At 41.9% G+C, this 19,857-nt stretch overlaps 1 protein-coding gene across 1 annotated transcript in view; it reads left to right on the top strand.

The window, feature by feature from the left end:
• The first annotated feature begins 5,929 nt into the window (after positions 1–5,929).
• Positions 5,930–19,857, top strand: part of LOC117517539 (A disintegrin and metalloproteinase with thrombospondin motifs 15-like) — a 42,742-nt gene continuing 28,814 nt past the window's right edge. The window contains 3 exon segments of the mRNA XM_034178594.1: positions 5,930–7,061; positions 15,469–15,601; positions 15,686–15,853. Of these exon segments, the coding sequence (XP_034034485.1) occupies positions 6,132–7,061; positions 15,469–15,601; positions 15,686–15,853 (1,231 nt within the window). The 5' untranslated portion in view covers positions 5,930–6,131.

The following is a 19,857-nucleotide window of genomic DNA, read 5'->3' on the forward strand; positions in this document are numbered from 1 at the left end:
GTTGCTCTATAAAAAAGCCCCCCGTAAAGCTAGGACATCTTACTACTCATCACTAATTGAAGAAAATAAGAACAACCCCAGATTTCTTTTCAGCACTGTAGCCAGGCTGACAAAGAGTCAGAGCTCTATTGAGCTTAGTATTCCATTAACTTTAACTAGTAATGACTTCATGACTTTCTTTGCTAATAAAATTTTAACTATTAGAGAAAAAATTACTCATAACCATCCCAAAGACATATCGTTATCTTTGGCTGCTTTCAGTGATGCCGGTATTTGGTTAGACTCTTTCTCTCCGATTGTTCTGTCTGAGTTATTTTCATTAGTTACTTCATCCAAACCATCAACATGTTTATTAGACCCCATTCCTACCAGGCTGCTCAAGGAAGCCCTACCATTATTTAATGCTTCGATCTTAAATATGATCAATCTATCTTTGTTAGTTGGCTATGTACCACAGGCTTTTAAGGTGGAGTTCCACAAGGTTCTGTGCTAGGACCAATTTTATTCACTTTATACATGCTTCCCTTAGGCAGTATTATTAGACGGCATTGCTTAAATTTTCATTGTTATGCAGATGATACCCAGCTTTATCTATCCATGAAGCCAGAGGACACACACCAATTAGCTAAACTGCAGGATTGTCTTACAGACATAAAGACATGGATGACCTCTAATTTCCTGCTTTTAAACTCAGATAAAACTGAAGTTATTGTACTTGGCCCCACAAATCTTAGAAACATGGTGTCTAACCAGATCCTTACTCTGGATGGCATTACCCTGACCTCTAGTAATACTGTGAGAAATCTTGGAGTCATTTTTGATCAGGATATGTCATTCAAAGCGCATATTAAACAAATATGTAGGACTGCTTTTTTTTGCATTTACGCAATATCTCTAAAATCAGAAAGGTCTTGTCTCAGAGTGATGCTGAAAAACTAATTCATGCATTTATTTCCTCTAGGCTGGACTATTGTAATTCATTATTATCAGGTTGTCCTAAAAGTTCCCTAAAAAGCCTTCAGTTAATTCAAAATGCTGCAGCTAGAGTACTGACGGGGACTAGAAGGAGAGAGCATATCTCACCCATATTGGCCTCTCTTCATTGGCTTCCTGTTAATTCTAGAATAGAATTTAAAATTCTTCTTCTTACTTATAAGGTTTTGAATAATCAGGTCCCATCTTATCTTAGGGACCTCGTAGTACCATATCACCCCAATAGAGCGCTTCGCTCTCAGACTGCAGGCTTACTTGTAGTTCCTAGGGTTTGTAAGAGTAGAATGGGAGGCAGAGCCTTCAGCTTTCAGGCTCCTCTCCTGTGGAACCAGCTCCCAATTCAGATCAGGGAGACAGACACCCTCTCTACTTTTAAGATTAGGCTTAAAACTTTCCTTTTTGCTAAAGCTTATAGTTAGGGCTGGATCAGGTGACCCTGAACCATCCCTTAGTTATGCTGCTATAGACGTAGACTGCTGGGGGGTTCCCATGATGCACTGTTTCTTTCTCTTTTTGCTCTGTATGCACCACTCTGCATTTAATCATTAGTGATCGATCTCTGCTCCCCTCCACAGCATGTCTTTTTCCTGGTTCTCTCCCTCAGCCCCAACCAGTCCCAGCAGAAGACTGCCCCTCCCTGAGCCTGGTTCTGCTGGAGGTTTCTTCCTGTTAAAAGGGAGTTTTTCCTTCCCACTGTAGCCAAGTGCTTGCTCACAGGGGGTCGTTTTGACCGTTGGGGTTTTACATAATTATTGTATGGCCTTGCCTTACAATATAAAGCGCCTTGGGGCAACTGTTTGTTGTGATTTGGCGCTATATAAAAAAATTGATTGATTGATTTATCTAATAGATTACAATTTGTTCATGTAAATGGGGAATCTTCTTCACAGACTAAGGTTAATTATGGAGTTCCACAAGGTTCTGTGCTAGGACCAATTTTATTCACTTTATACATGCTTCCCTTAGGCAGTATTATTAGACGGCATTGCTTAAATTTTCATTGTTACGCAGATGATACCCAGTTTTATCTATCCATGAAGCCAGAGGACACACACCAATTAGCTAAACTGCAGGATTGTCATAAAGACATGGATGACCTCTAATTTCCTGCTTTTAAACTCAGATAAAACTGAAGTTATTGTACTTGGCCCCACAAATCTTAGAAACATGGTGTCTAGCCAGATCCTTACTCTGGATGGCATTACCCTGACCTCTAGTAATACTGTGAGAAATCTTGGAGTCATTTTTGATCAGGATATGTCATTCAATGCGCATATTAAACAAATATGTAGGACTGCTTTTTTGCATTTACGCAATATCTCTAAAATTAGAAAGGTCTTGTCTCAGTGATGCTGAAAAACTAATTCATGCATTTATTTCCTCTAGGCTGGACTATTGTAATTCATTATTATCAGGTTGTCCTAAAAGTTCCCTGAAAAGCCTTCAGTTAATTCAAAATGCTGCAGCTAGAGTACTAACAGGGACTAGAAGGAGAGAGCATATCTCACCCATATTGGCCTCTCTTCATTGGCTTCCTGTTAATTGTTGTGAAAGTGTAGGTACACGGACCCACAACAGGGGGCGCAATGAACGGACAATAGAGAAAGGTGAATAACAAGTTTTACTGTTGTGAACAGGGCACAACCAATACAACAATTAATACTTTAGAGTTGTAAGTCGAAATCTGCTGGTGTTGTGTGGGCAGGCTCGAAGGTAGGAGACGTCCGTCCCAGTCGAACCGGAACCACCCAGATTTCCTCTGCCACCGAAAACCAGGAGTACTGGAACCGCCAAGTCCCGAATTCCCAGGTGGCCACTGCCTTCGCTCGTCGGATCCGGTACTGCTGGCGGGAAAGAGCACAAACACACAGGTATGGATGCGACAGCACCCAGTAGACGGAGAGGGGAGAAGCCGCCTCCACCTCTTGTAATAATGAAGCAGGAAGGTGAGTACTTATCCAAGCAAGGTGCTTTCTGTAATCAGCTGTCCTGAAATGGTTTAGCAAGGTTTATCAGAGTCCTCAATATATATACTAGCAAAGAAGGTTACCTTAATCTCAAGGCGATATCTCGGCACTGAGGTGGAGACGCTGTCCTGCTGATATACTCCGTCCTGAGTGCAGTCAGCTGTGTCTAGTAATGGGTGACAGCTGTCACCCTGACAGCCTTCGTCGGCGGCAGCGCCCTCTGGTGCCTGGAGCCCGCACTCCAGGCAGGGCGCCCTCTGGTGGTGGTGGGCCAGCAGTACCTCCTCTTCAGCGGCCCACACAACATTAATTCTAGAATAGAATTTAAAATTCTTCTTCTTACTTATAAGGTTTTGAATAATCAGGTCACATCTTATCTTAGGGACCTCATAGTACCATATCACCCCAATAGAGCGCTTCGCTCTCAGACTGCAGGCTTACTTGTAGTTCCTAGGGTTTGTAAGAGTAGAATGGGAGGCAGAGCTTTCAGCTTTCAGGCTCCTCTCCTGTGGAACCAGCTCCCAATTCAGATCAGGGAGACAGACACCCTCTCTACTTTTAAGATTAGGCTTAAAACTTTCCTTTTTGCTAAAGCTTATAGTTAGGGCTGGATCAGGTGACCCTGAACCATCCCTTAGTTATGCTGCTATAGACGTAGACTGCTGGGAGGTTCCCATGATGCACTGTTTCTTTCTCTTTTTGCTCTGTATGCACCACTCTGCATTTAATCATTAGTGATCGATCTCTGCTCCCCTCCACAGCATGTCTTTTTCCTGGTTCTCTCCCTCAGCCCCAACCAGTCCCAGCAGAAGACTGCCCCTCCCTGAGCCTGGTTCTGCTGGAGGTTTCTTCCTGTTAAAAGGGAGTTTTTCCTTCCCACTGTTGCCAAGTGCTTGCTCATAGGGGGTCATTTTGACCGTTGGGGTTTTTACGTAATTATTATATAGCCTTGCCTTACAATATAAAGCGCCTTGGGGCAACTGTTTGTTGTGATTTGGCGCTATATAAATAAAATTGATTGATTGATTCATCCATAACAGATGCCTGCCCATCCCATAACCCCACTGCCACCATGGGCCACTCGATCCACAACATTGACATCAGAAAACCGCTCACCCACACGACGCCACACACGCTGTCTGCCATCTGCCCTGAACAGTGTGAACCGGGATTCATCCGTGAAGACAACACCTCTCCAACGTGCCAAACACCAGCGAATGTGAGCATTTGCCCACTCAAGTCGGTTACGACGACGAACTGGAGTCAGGTCGAGACCCCAATGAGGACGACGAGCATGCAGATGAGCTTCCCTGAGACGGTTTCTGACAGTTTGTGCAGAAATTCTTTGGTTATGCAAACTGATTGTTTCAGCAGCTGTCCGAGTGGCTGGTCTCAGACGATCTTGGAGGTGAACATGCTGGATGTGGAGGTCCTGGGCTGGTGTGGTTACACGTGGTCTGCGGTTGTGAGGCTGGTTGGATGTACCGCCAAATTCTCTTAAACGCCTTTGGAGACGGCTTATGGTAGAGAAATGAACATTCAATACACGAGCAACAGCTCTGGTTGACATTCCTGCTGTCAGCATGCCAATTGCACGCTCCCTCAAATCTTGCAACATCTGTGGCATTGTGCTGTGTGATAAAACTGCACCTTTCAGAGTGGCCTTTTATTGTGGGCAGTCTAAGGCACACCTGTGCACTAATCATGGTGTCTAATCAGCATCTTGATATGGCACACCTGTGAGGTGGGATGGATTATCTCAGCAAAGAAGGGCTCACTATCACAGATTTAGACTGGTTTGTGAACAATATTTGCGGGAAATGGTGATATTGTGTATGTGGAAAAAGTTTTAGATCTCTCAGTTCATCTCATACAAAATGGGCGCAAAACCAAAAGTGTTGCGTTTGTATTTTTGTTGAGTGTGTAGAAAACAAATAATTAAAGTTTGTTCATTTGTCCAATGGTAATATTTCATGAAATATTTGTATATTCGCAAGAGTTCTTTTTAACTGACTTAATGAATAGAAGCTACAAAAACCATAAATGTCTGCAAATGTTTTCATTTATTATCTTAAGGATTTTGTTTTTGTTATTTTTATTTTTAAAAAGTGTTTTAAAATTTGATCTGCATCTTTTCCGTTTTATTTTTATTTTGTGTGTGTGGCGTGGGCCCTGTTTTTTTTTTTTTTTTTGTCAGTGTTTATGTATTCCTTTTTTGTTCAATAAAGAGTTAAAACAAGTCTCTCAAACATCGTTTGTGAAACAACTAGTTTGATTTTAAGGCAAGTTTTTTTTTTGTAACGAGGCAATCAGCTTTATTATTATATGTTGTTTGTATTGTTTTGTATCATGTTATACGCCAAAATGATTTTCCATTTAATGCGCAATAAGACTTTTTTTACGTTTAATCAATAGATTTGTTCATAATTCTGTTTGTTTCAAAATAAATTTTTAAATGCTATCAAACGTGTAGTATTGTTGGTTTGATTCAAATTAATAAACAGAATATTTCTCCCAGCATGGAACAAAAAAGTAAAGAACAGTAAAAATAAAAACACATTTTAAAAAGTGATCGCTTTGTCCACGAGATGGCGTACGCATTTTACGCAGAGGAATACTTGCTCCAAGTGAGGATTCTTTACAAATTCTGAGTTGTGGGAGAGACACTTTATGGCTGTATCCCCACAAATTTCATGGAATATTCTGTGCAGGTTTTGATGTGGTGTTTGTCCATCAAAAAAAAAGTTTAGTCCATTCTCTTTAATTTCTATGTTCGGTTTTTATTCAGTTTCATCTCTTTGTGGCTTAAACTTTTTCAGAGTTGTGCAGGATCACATCAGCCACAGTGTAACAAACTAACATCATCACTGTTTGCTCTTTTTCACAAATCTTGAGAGGGCATGTGCATTCTCAAAGACAGCCCCCCCCCCCCCCCCCCCAAAAAAAACAAAAAAAAAACGAAAGCTTGCATATATTTTGCATGAAGAAAATGCAGCAGGCACCAGTGGGGCGAGCACACACACGCACGCAGGTGGAGGATGGGATCGGGTCACGCAGGAGGAGTTTGCGCTGCGTGGACCTGCCCTGCTCTATGGACTGTCCGCGTCATCTGTGGCTCATATCGCAGACTGAAGGTCATTTTTATTTTCTTTGCCACTGTTGCATCCTCCAATGAATGACATCGTCATGTTGGTCAGAATTATTCTTCCCCTCTGCTTAGTGGCCTCACTCTCCAAAGTTGCGCTTGGCGTGGAAAGTGAGCTTTGTTTCCCGATCAGACTGGATCGTGACAATTCTGTCAGCAGCGTGGGTGCTCTCAGTGGAAAACGTGTCCTAAATATACGAGCTTTCCACCAGGATTTAGTGCTCGATTTACAACGAGACTCCAGTTTCCTCGCTCCGTCCGTTTCCAGCCGGGACGCGTTCTGGGTTTCCGGCGGCGGCGTCACCACCGACCTGAGCCGGTGTTTTTACTCCGGATATGTGAACGGTGACCGCTTCTCCTACGCCGCTCTGAGCCTCTGCAAAGGCTTACAGGGCGCGTTTGGCTTCCAAAATTGGGAATATTTTATCAGCCCGGCGCACAATGACAGTGGAACAGCAGAAAGCGCGCACATCATCCGGCGCAGAAGCAACCTAAAGTTGAACTCGACCTCCCGGTGCGCGGTGGAGGCTGACATCAGCCTCCAGGTTGCGCAATCGCTGGATAAATACAAGCCTGTCAAAAATGACAGCAACGTGGCCGAAACGATGCTGAAGAGGATGGGGAGAGCCAAAAGGTTCGCGTCAGTTCCGAGGTTTGTGGAAACGCTGGTGGCTGCGGACGAGTCCATGGCGCAGTTCCACGGAGACGACCTGACGCACTACCTGCTGACGCTTATGTCGGTGGTGGCGCGGCTCTACAAACACCCCAGCATCCTGAACTCCATCAACATCGTGGTGGTGAAGGTGGTAGTGCTGTCAGATGATGACAAAGGACCAAAGGTGTCCGGGAACGCAGCCATGACGCTGCGAAACTTTTGCACCTGGCAGAAAAAGATGAACAAACACAACGACAAGAACCCAGATTACTGGGACACAGCCATCCTCTTCACTAAGCAGGTAAACAAACATGTTTGTTTTGCTTCTTACAACCCCAAAAAAGTGCTTCATAGATTAGGATGAAAGCTCTCCCCTTTCATTTAATCGTCACAAAGTTTTTTCCTTTAATGTCACTCCTTTGTCACTTTCATGACATCAGAAAAGCCGCTGTGGAGGAGAGGGTTTGCTTTGTAACTAGAAGGGCACTCAGCAGGGTGCATACCTCTGCCAGGTTTGAATAATCCTGGAATTTAGTAAGATTTTGCAGTGTTTATTGTCATAAATGGAATATAGCACTCATAAGCATCTGTTCATTATAATAATTAATTTCAACCATGGATCAATATGTTTTCATAAGCTTAGAATGAGTCTTTTATGTTTACATGGGAGTGGGCCCCCTGATGGAGGGCTCCTTGTTGCAGTGCTATGCTGATACAACAGCCCAAAAAGGACAAACTTCCTCTGCCTTTTGCATTTTGCAACACCACCAGAAGACTGAAGAAAAAAGAAAGAAGAATCCGTGGTTGCTCCTCTGTACACTGTTTCCTATTTTGAGAACCCTCATTTTGTGAACTGGACAATCATACATATTGCTTATCGTAAGAGAAGGTGAGGGGTCATGAATCCCTGTCACCATTGAAGCAAAACAAAATCATGATGGGTGACAGCACAGTGAAATCCACAACCTCACCACTAGATGGCACTAAATCCTGCACGCTGTAGCTTTGAGGGCATCAGCTTCAGGCTCGTGTCTGGATGTGTATTTAACATGCTGTGTTTTTTTTTTTTTCCCCCCTCTGGGTCCGAGGGCATTTTTTTGGACGGTTCACTCGCCTGGCATAAATGTTTTTGTTATTGCTGTTAACAGCTCTCCCTGCATCCCACAATCAAGTTTTATGTCTCTCTTTTCAGTACAACCTGTGCTTTCAGAATATATATGTTTTTGTTGTGTTTTATAAGTGTAATAAAGGCTTACAATCAAAAATAGGCAAGGAAAAAATAAAGTGAAAAATAATTTTCCACACACATTTATTCAAAACACACAGCAAACTATAATAAACAACTGTTTTGACACTTTATAAAGGTAATTTGAGGTCTTGTGTGAAAGACTGAACAACAAAAAAGTTCAAACAAACACAAATGCACATTTTGAACAATATATACAAAATGGTCTGTGCGTTTTGTTGTCCATTGATATGGTAAACAGTGCTTTATGCAGAGAAAGCAACAGAGTTATCCAGTAACATTCACATGCAAACTAGTGGAGCAATCCTGATAGTTACACACTCTTTGTTTGAGCATGTGAGGTTGTCATCATAGGCTCTCCATCTGCTTTCACTGTCTGCTTTCATTGATTGCTGTGTGTAATGGCGCAGGGCGCACTAAGTATGTACTAATACTCATTGGAGCACCCAGGGGGGCGATTCAAACGGGCCAACTAGTAACATATCACTCCTGAAAACGATCTTTGGCTTTTCACATGAGGTAAATCTGCCCTACGATTGGATTTTGGAAAACTATGTGACGGTGAACCGATTCTGATTGGACACTCACATTGTGCGCGTCATCACACAGCTTCTATGCGGAGTATAAAGATGGCCGATGGCTGGCTCGAAAGTCCGCGGAGTTAACGTTTCAGCACAAAAAAGTAAGTTTCTATCTAATATCATTCAAAAGTTATTTATAATTTAGTAAAGCTTGGTCTTAGCCGTTGTATACTATGGCATTGACCCCAGAGGGTTAAAGGTTATGTAAGATTTATATGTTCAAAGATGGTAATAAATGGAAGTTTGTAGTCAAAACAACAACCTAAAACAAAGCTGTTGTCGGATCTCTTGCAAAATGGCCTGTTTATGTACATATAACTTTTAATGGAGGGCAGCTCCTGATGGCCACACCCCCTCAGATTTCAGAGGTGTGTTTCTCCGTCTTACTCCGTGTGTGTGTGTGTGTGTGTGTGTTGCATCTCAAAGAACAAACACCAGGCCAGTGGACGTGTCTGACAGAGAAAACAGCAGTTCTGAGAGGGGTTTTTGTGACATACATCACACTATTCCAAAATGAGCTGTTTCAATTCTAGTTTCTACATGCATAGTTATAGATTTGTGGGAATTTGAAAACGTCTAACATTAAACGTAAAATATATTTAAAAGTAAAAAGGCAGATAAAACCTGATGTTCCACAATGATTATCTTTAATTAAGATAAGTGAATTTGTTGTTGAGATATTGATCAAAAGGAGGTAATATGCACACTCACTGTGCAAACCAAACCCTGCTCCTGGAGATCACCTGCCCTGGATGTTTTCTGCTGTGTACCTGCTGCAACCACAGCTGATTTGTCACATCTGGTGTTTCCTTGCTCTTGATTGGCTGAGCACACCTGATGTAGTTAATTAGTAGTGGGAGGAGCAAAGAGACCTGGAAAACACAGCAGGTGATCTGCAGAAGCACTGTTAGTGATTCGTGACTAATAAAGGAGAGGGGAGGGGGATTACCCTTGATAATAGGGCAGGGCAGTCTCGTTTGAACCCCTACTTGATATCGCTGTGTTTGACCACTTAGTGGGACAGCCGCTCCCGTTCCGCAATAACGTCACACGGGAAAATGGTGTACTATTTTGTTTTCGTCTGCAGTCATTTAAGCAGTCGCGAAAAGTGCAGTATTTTTCTGTTCCCAGTGGAGAAGGAAAGATGAGATAAATGAGAGCGGTTGTGTCGGTATTAGCCTACACAGCTAACCAGAGTAGCTACGTTCTCTTTTCTGTACAAACGCCTCGACACGTTTGAGCTCCGGGTCATAAACAAACCACAACACATGTCCACTTTCCACGGCATCGTCACTTTTTCTTTACATTTTCACTTTGTTTGCATGTAATTTGTCCAAAAACTCAGAGAAAGTACCATCTTTCTGTCCCCGGAAGTAGAGAAATTACGTCATATTTTAACTCTTTAGTGCCTGCCCTCAAATGAGACTACGCTGCCCAATACTGAGCAATATTGATACCAAATTTGAAGGAAACCCCTGTATCTGTTTTTGAGTTATCTTATACACCAGTGGCTCCTCCCCCCCAAACACACACACGGTAATAATGTTTTCCCTCAGTCACAATCCATCTGTCCCCACAGCTTTGCAGAATTTATTTCCTTCTGCTCCAGGTGGCAGTGAATTACAGGAACATGGATTGTATAATCAATAAAACAGGACTTGTCTTGATCAATGCAGCAGACTGCACATGCAGACTTTTCTGCCAGTTCATTGTGTTGCTCTTGATGCTCGAGTTCCACATCTGCACTCATGCAGGAGACGTGAGAAAGCATCGCCTCCTCCGATCAAATCAGAGCTTTGACGCTGACATGCGCCTGTGCGTGAAATTTATCGTGCTCAACAATGTGATCGTTCCGCTCTTCCCAGATCCTCAGTGGGCCGTGTTTTAAGATCCTGTCTTGTTTTCTGAGCTCTCAACTATCTGGCAGGTCTCGGAGGGATTGATTCTTTTCCCTTAATATGGAACAGATGTTCGTCGAACACGATGAGCATCGTGAAGTCCTTTTTGATCGGTGTCTCTTGCGTGTTTGCAGCTGAAGTAAAGTAGTAGCTTCACTGATTCAGCACTCTCAGGTACGCACCAGTTGGAAGCGTCTTATTTCACTCAGCCATCCCCCTTCTCCCTCCAGCTGTGGTTTTTGTAGCTCAACTCATCTCCCTGGCTTCTTTAAACAGTTCCCTGAAGGGTGTGGAGTGGGGTGGGCAGTGATGTCACATCCCTTCATGTTTTTGCTCCAAGATAAACCCTGTGTGAGTGGATCGGTTCTATGCTGGCAGTCTCATCCATGCAGCCAGGTCTGTTCATTTCAGATCGTGACATCGCAGATGGGCAGAATTCCACCTCAGTGTAAGAAAATGCAAAATGAGTGTTGCCAGGTTTTGGGGTCACATCCCAACATGTGTTGAGAGGTCCTAAACAATGTAGGTGCTTTACAAGACTTTGTTTTTTTTTTTAAAACAGAACTAGTGCAGTGCCCATAGGAAGTATGTATTCATATAGAAAAGTGGGAGCTTTGTTGACAATCTTTGTCGAAGCTGGCGCGTGAGAACATTCCACCTTGTGATGATAAAGCAAGAAACATCTGTGTGTCTGTGGCTCGCATATCTCTGACTGTTTATGTATTCAGTCTTTCTCCCCTGAACGTGTTAGAGATAGGCTTCTTTTTAAGGCACAGAGTCACTCATCTTTGTCGAAGCTGGTGCGTGAGAATATTCCGCCTTGTGCCAATAATGATAATGACTTTAAAGGTTTTGAAAATGAATCCCCCACATTTTCACATTAAAGGATTCACATCATCATGCCAGGTGCAATCCATATCTGAAAGCTGAGGCTGATCTGACAAACAGAGATATGCGAGACACACACACACACACACACACACACACACACACACACACACACACACACACACACACACACACACACACACACACACACACACACACACACACACACCTTACTTTTGTAGATGGATGAAATTGAGTAATTTTTTAAAAATTATTTATTTAACCAGGTTAGTCCCATTGAGTTCGAGACCTTTTTTGCAAGGGAGATCTGGACAATTATAAAGTTTTCAATTCACCTATAACCAGCGTGTCTTTAAATATGGGAAGAAACTGGAGCACACAGAGGAAACCCACACAAACTCCACAGGTGGGAATCAAACCTCTGACTTTCTTGCTGTGACGCAACAGTTCTAACCACTAATCCAGCATCCTGTCATTGGTGTAGTAATCTTCTATACTGACAGAAGAAAGACTTGAGTCACTGAGTAACATCAGCTGCTTAAAAGGCCTCACGCTGTCAAAAATGGTCTTATAACTGTGGCTTGAACAGTTTAATGTGGTTAGAATTTTTTGAAAGACATCCTCAAATACAGTTTTTACAATAAACTTCCCTTCACTAATCCAAATTTAGGCCTCAAACAGTTTGAATTCCTGTTTTCTTTGTGAGACACATCCATCGAGACTTTGACACGCACCAGATCCATACTGCCTGCCAGATCCATTATCTGCACGCGCAGGCAGATGGTTTTGGATCAGCAAACGCTCATACTAATTTGTCTTAATGAATATGTCTTAACAAGACAGACTCTCGCTGTCACAAAATACTCAGTTGTTCCGGTTGGCTGTCAAATGTTTTGCACATGCAATTACACGTATTCACAGAACAGATGTGGCAGGCGGCACAGATCTGGTGCTTAACATGGACTCAACACAATCTGCTCATGTTTCAAAGCAAAAGGGGTGTGGCCAGCAGCAGCTTCTTACTATTTAAAGAGACATACACTGTGGCGGCGCCAAGAGGGGGGGCTCGGGAGAGCTTAAGCCCCCCCCATCCCCCCCAATAATTCTGCCAATAATGTGAATAGCGACTCACATATTTGTGGATCTCAACTGCAGTTTTGCGCCGAGAATGTCTCAATATTTGCTGCCAATCACCAGAACAGGCACATAGTTTTGAAGTAACGTGTTCTTTGGCTGTTTGCCTTACACGTAACTTGAGCTAGATTGTATACAAACTTCATAAAGAATCACTTTTTTGTATATTGTTTACAACTAAGTTTCTCAGGCTATATCTTTTACTTACTTTTATCAAATGGTTATGACCTTGGTGTTAAATTGGCAATAAATCTTTGATATAGACGATTTGTGTAAGGTTGATTCCATGCATTGTCTTGAGCACCATTTCAATGAATTCAGCTTGTATACCTATGTGCAAGTTTACTGAACTTGCAATCATTCTAAGTGATGTGTGTGTGTGTGTGTGTGTGTGTGTGTGTGTGTATTGATACCACATTTTAGAGGAACACGGGTGACTAAAACATATACCTTGGTATTTATAAAGCAATTTACTATATATTGTTTATTTCGATGACATTTTGTGGAGCTCCTCCAACTTTTACCCCAGCCCCCCCAACAAAACTTTCCTGGCGCCGCCACTGGACATATATCAGACATACATCAAAACAGGGTTGTTGCTGGCAAGCTGAAAAAAATGGAAGAAAAATGAAAAAAAAAAGTTTTACAAAGTGATGACTCCTGCACCGTGTTTATTTGCACTGTTGTGCATGGAAGCTTTCGCTGGTGTGAGGATCCCTCTTTTTTGTCTTTGTGTTTTCTACTGTTCATAAGAATTTACCAGGAGTGCCAAAAAACAACTAAACACACATGAACTCCACTCATTCAGGTAAAAAAAAAAAAACTTTACCATCTGTGTTTGTTTGAAAATGTGCTCAAACCTGGGCTTTAACACCTTATTTGTTACAATAAGCTGCAAAATAATTTTTTTTTTGTTTCTATTCACAACCCAATTTAGATTTAATTCAGCAAATTATTAGTCTTTTCCCTCATGCATACAATTTTGTGTCACTTTTACACTCAAACTACTTTTTACATTTTAAATAAATCTGCAACAAACCTCAAACAAGGTCAAAATAATAACAAAAATCGGTTTCAGAGTCAACCGTGGGCATCTTCTGATGGAGGATGATGAGTCAGCGGCGTTGTTTTGGTTTTAACGTGTGTGTGTGTGTGTGTTAGTGAACTTTAAATCACAGTTTACATCTGCTGCTTATTAACTCTCAGTGCATCATAAAGACCAACTCATTGCTGCCCAAAGGCAACTGCTGTTGTCCTTAAACTCTGAAGTTAGTGTGATTATCATGTGCAGTAAGTTTACTCATTGTAGGAAATTACACAGAGAGATTTACAGTATTCTGAGTGTAAGTCTGACAACTGTATTTTCATTCCCTGCTTGGGGAGCGGGCAATACTCCAATAATATGTTTGTGATCAAAGCAGATCAAAGGTTACCAAAGGAAAGAATACACCCAAATATTTTCACATTTGGCAAAGCCTGTGTGATTATTGCTGTATCTGACACTTGTTTTCGACAGTCTTTAGTCTTTACTTTGCAGTGTACAAGCTTTGAAAAGGTCTTGTTGTGAATTTAGCAAAATTAATGTTTGTAGCCTACTATATTTAAAGCTACAGTATGTAGGATTTAGGTGTGTTTATTAGCATAAATTGAATATAGCATTCATCACCATCTGGCCATTAGTGTGTAATCAATGTGTTTTCATAAGCTTAGAATGAGCACTTCATATCTATAAGAGAGGGGTCCTCTCATGTATGACTCCCATGCTGTACCACGATGTAGATACAGGAGCCCAAAAGGGACACACTTACTCAACTTTTGCGTCTTGCAGCATGGCCAGAAGATGGAAGAGAAAAAAAAAAAGAATCAGTGGTTTCTCCCTTACACACTGTCTACTTGTTGCTAGTGCGGGCTAACAAGTTTGAAAACCATTATTTTTGTGAAATGGAGGATCATACATATTGTTATCACATAAGGAGTGGGAGCATGAATCCCTGACAAAGAAGCAAAAAAGGTAACAAACTTGTGACTAGCAATAGCATAAAGAAATCTACAACCTCACCCCTAGATGACACTAAATCCTACATACTGTAGCTTTAAAATGACCCTAAAATATATAGGATTTTTAAAAATTTACCCAGAAATAATAATAATAAAAAACAAAACCATGTGATTTAAATTGTTATTCTTCATGCATCTGGCTGAGATATACAGTATGTAGGTTTGTGTGTGAAAATACAACAACTACAACGGAAAATATTAAATTCTGTGCACATCTAGAAATTAGTTTGCTATAAAAAAAACAAAACAAGTAGCAGCACAAAAGATAGATGACAGATGTAAGAAGTAGGTCGTAGCAAACGACAAACCCGGTGACACCGATGTTTCTTCTCCCTTGCAGGTTTTATTTTTTGCTCATGACTGACCCAGCGTTCACATGCCGTCTGCACACACGAGCACATCTGGAGCAGATTTGCGCTCTCCAACAATTGTGGTTTTGTGGAATGATTTGTCATAGCACTCGAGGTCTTCTCTTGGCGTGATGTTTTATCTGTAGATTTAATGCAGCGAAAGGGTTGGAGGAAGGGGATCTCCCCATACTTTATATCTAACAGCTGCACCGCCGCCGTCCTTCGCCGTTTCTGGCTGTGTCGAGTCCGTTTCGGCAGATGGGTGTTTTCTGTGTGGTGGTTACTGCACAAACTGTCCTGTGATTATGAGTTTCAGTCAACTGCTGCAAATGGGTAGGATTGGGTTTTAAGCCTTGAGGCGGAGAAATAGGTCATTTGGAAACTGTGTTTTGGCATGGAAATGTTATAATTGGGGACAGTCGCATTACCTCATAGGTGTGCTCTAAACAGTTACCCACTAAAACACTTAAAGACCGGCCAGTGGAAAGCCTTGCCTAACACTTTTCTCAATTTCTCTGTGCCATGTTTATCCTCTCTGTCTTCACCGGAGCCCATCTAAGCATTAGAGTCGCGCACGTTTGTTTTTGTGCAGGATCTGTGCGGGGCCTCCACCTGCGACACCCTTGGCATGGCCGATGTCGGCACCATGTGCGACCCCAAGAGGAGCTGCTCTGTTATTGAAGACGACGGTCTGCCTTCAGCTTTCACCACAGCTCATGAACTCGGTGAGGCCTGTGACTTTTAATTTCTGATCACTGCAAAGCGTCACATGCAAACGTCTCTAATGCGCCTCTGTTTGTTCTGGACAGGACACGTGTTCAACATGCCGCATGATAATGTCAAGGCTTGTGAGGATGTGTTTGGGAAGCTACAAGACAACCACATGATGTCTCCCACGCTCATTCAGATCAACCGCACCAGTCCCTGGTCCCACTGCAGTGCAGCTATCATCACAGACTTCCTGGATAGTGGGCATGGTAAGCCTCTGTGACCTTTGCCCCTTGTGTTTGACTCAAAACAACCAGCAGTGCCTCGTGTTAAAACAGACATTAATCCAAAGTGAAGACAGACATAAAGCTGTTTTAGTCTGAGGCATTGATTGGCTAATAAGACCCCGTCACACATAGGCTGATTGAGGCTGAATGGCGTCAGAATGACACATCTGACCACAGTCGGGAAGTGTTGAGGTGAGGTCTGAAGTGTTGACGTGCGGTCTACATATTTGGTCCCATTCACTTGGCTGTCCCGAGTGTGTTGCACAGTTCAAAACACTCTTGGCACCATCAAGCTGGGACGCACATCTGACAGCAGCCTATGAGCAGTTTGTGCACCATCTGATCTCAATCTTTATATTCTAGCATTTGAAATGATCTGATAACGGTTGAATGAACTCTGAGATGGATCGGTTATGGCAAGGCCTGCTGGCATGTCCTGCTCGTGCCACGTATGTCCACCTCCATTGGACCCTTGCCAGGGAGGGCAAAGGAAATGTTGATATGTAATAACATGTATGTGGCACACATTCATCATGTGCAGTGGGTGTGAACAGCGCACAATAAAAAACGAAAACACTGTATGCCACTACAGGTCAATGCGTCACACAGGGCACGCCGCCGCAGATCTGAACAGGCTGTTATATCCATAACAGACCTTACAGTACAGATATATTTCCATTCCTTCCATGGGTGACATAAATAATGTGACATAAATGTGTGATGGGGGTCTAAGTATCAGGTTAGGTGCTGTTTCAGCTTGTTTGTCCGCTCAGGCTTTATGGACAACTGAAGCCTCATTTTCCTTTAAAGGTGTTTTTTTTTTTTTTGGCTTAATTTTTATGTCCCATCACTGTAAATGTACGTATGTGAGACATTAAGTTGTCATACTTTAATTTCTTTGTCTGTGGACACATTCTTATGAACATAAGTCAAAATCAATATATGTTAAACCTAGATTGTGTATATATACTAACTAGATAAACCCGCTGTGATGTCACGTATAGATTTTCTGAAGAGCAAGTTTGAAGTTCAAAGCTCCAAATATCACCATCTTGGCTTTGCTTGTCTCCACTTAACTCCCAGCCAACCCATAAATCAGTAAAGAGATGAAGCATGAGCAAGACCAGCATGGTGAAGGAGGCCAGAACGTGCCCTCCTGTTTCAGTATTCCCTGAAAACCCCCTTCTGTCTGATCATTTTTTAATAACATTAACATTTACTCTGATGGACTACCCAGTAGTGGGGAATAAGTTTCATTACAGTAGAAGTCTTTCAGAAAGCGCTGTAACTAGGTTTAAGGATATGATTCCTTCTTTATGTTCTCCAATGCCATATACCAACACAGGGCAGAGTAGCTACCTAAACTCTGTGAGTGAGATAGATTATCTCGTCAATAGTTTTATATCCTCATTGAGGACAACTTTGGATGCTGTAGCTCCTCTGAAAAAGAGAGCCTTAAATCAGAAGTGCCTGACTCCGTGGTATAACTCACAAACTCGCAGCTTAAAGCAGATAACCCGTAAGTTGGAGAGGAAATGGCGTCTCACTAATTTAGAAGATCTTCACTTAGCCTGGAAAAAGAGTCTGTTGCTCTATAAAAAAGCCCTCCGTAAAGCTAGGACATCTTACTACTCATCACTAATTGAAGAAAATAAGAACAACCCCAGGTTTCTTTTCAGCACTGTAGCCAGGCTGACAAAGAGTCAGAGCTCTATTGAGCTTAGTATTCCTTTAACTTTAACTAGTAATGACTTCATGACTTTCTTTGCTAATAAAATTTTAACTATTAGAGAAAAAATTACTCATAACCATCCCAAAGACATATCGTTCTCTTTGGCTGCTTTCAGTGATGCCGGTATTTGGTTAGACTCTTTCTCTCCGATTGTTCTGTCTGAGTTATTTTCATTAGTTACTTCCTCCAAACCATCAACATGTCTATTAGACCCCATTCCTACCAGGCCGCTCAAGGAAGCCCTACCATTAATTAATGCGTCGATCTTAAATATGATCAATCTGTCTTTATTAGTTGGCTATGTACCACAGGCTTTTAAGGTGGCAGTAATTAAACCATTACTTAAAAAGCCATCACTTGACCCAGCTATCTCAGCTAATTATAGGCCAATCTCCAACCTTCCTTTTCTCTCAAAAATTCTTGAAAGGGTAGTTGTAAAACAGCTAACTGATCATCTGCAGAGGAATGGTCTATTTGAAGAGTTTCAGTCAGGGTTTAGAATTCATCATAGTACAGAAACAGCATTAGTGAAGGTTACAAATGATCTTCTTATGGCCTCAGACAGTGGCCTCATCTCTGTGCTTGTTCTGTTAGACCTCAGTGCTGCTTTTGATACTGTTGACCATAAAATTTTATTACAGAGATTAGAGCATGCCATAGGTATTAAAGGCACTGCGCTGCGGTGGTTTGAATCATATTTATCTAATAGATTACAATTTGTTCATGTAAATGGGGAATTGTCTTCACAGACTAAGGTTAATTATGGAGTTCCACAAGATTCTGTGCTAGGACCAATTTTATTCACTTTATACATGCTTCCCTTAGGCAGTATTATTAGACAGCATTGCTTAAATTTTCATTGTTACGCAGATGATACCCAGCTTTATCTATCCATGAAGCCATAGGACACACACCAATTAGCTAAACTGCAGGATTGTCTTACAGACATAAAGACATGGATGACCTCTAATTTCCTGCTTTTAAACTCAGATAAAACTGAAGTTATTGTACTTGGCCCCACAAATCTTAGAAACATGGTGTCTAACCAGATCCTTACTCTGGATGGCATTACCCTGACCTCTAGTAATACTGTGAGAAATCTTGGAGTCATTTTTGATCAGGATATGTCATTCAATGCGCATATTAAACAAATATGTAGGACTGCTTTTTTGCATTTGCGCAATATCTCTAAAATTAGAAAGGTCTTGTCTCAGAGTGATGCTGAAAAACTAATTCATGCATTTATTTCCTCTAGGCTGGACTATTGTAATTCATTATTATCAGGTTGTCCTAAAAGTTCCCCGAAAAGCCTTCAGTTAATTCAAAATGCTGCAGCTAGAGTACTGACAGGGACTAGAAGGAGAGAGCATATCTCACCCATATTGGCCTCTCTTCATTGGCTCCCTGTTAATTCTAGAATAGAATTTAAAATTCTTCTTCTTACTTATAAGGTTTTGAATAATCAGGTCCCATCCTATCTTAGGGACCTCATAGTACCATATCACCCCAATAGAGCGCTTTGCTCTCAGACTGCAGGCTTACTTGTAGTTCCTAGGGTTTGTAAGAGTAGAATGGGAGGCAGAGCCTTCAGCTTTCAGGCTCCTCTCCTCTGGAACCAGCTCCCAATTCGGATCAGGGAGACAGACACCCTCTCTACTTTTAAGATTAGGCTTAAAACTTTCCTTTTTGCTAAGCTTATAGTTAGGGCTGGATCAGGTGACCCTGAACCATCCCTTAGTTATGCTGCTATAGACTTAGACTGCTGGGGGGTTCCCATGATGCACTGAGTGTTTCTTTCTCTTTTTGCTCTGTATGCACCACTCTGCATTTAATCATTAGTGATTGATCTCTGCTCCCCTCCACAGCATGTCTTTTTCCTGGTTCTCTCCCTCAGCCCCAACCAGTCCCAGCAGAAGACTGCCCCTCCCTGAGCCTGGTTCTGCTGGAGGTTTCTTCCTGTTAAAAGGGAGTTTTTCCTTCCCACTGTTGCCAAGTGCTTGCTCACAAGGGGTCGTTTTGACAGTTCGGGATTTTCTGTAATTATTGTATGGCTTTGCCTTGCAATATGAAGCGCCTTGGGGCAACTGTTTGTTGTGATTTGGCGCTATATAAATGAAATTGATTTGATTTCATTTCATTTGATTTCAAAGATACCAAGCTAGCTGAGGCTAACATGCTAAGTCACCTGATTTTATGTGATTTATTAACATGTTTTTTGTGGGCTGGGCAGTGTTTCTCATAACAGGTGGCATGG

The sequence above is a fragment of the Thalassophryne amazonica genome, chromosome 9 (assembly GCF_902500255.1).
Source record: "Thalassophryne amazonica chromosome 9, fThaAma1.1, whole genome shotgun sequence".
In the NCBI taxonomy this organism is placed as follows: Eukaryota; Metazoa; Chordata; class Actinopteri; order Batrachoidiformes; family Batrachoididae; genus Thalassophryne; species Thalassophryne amazonica.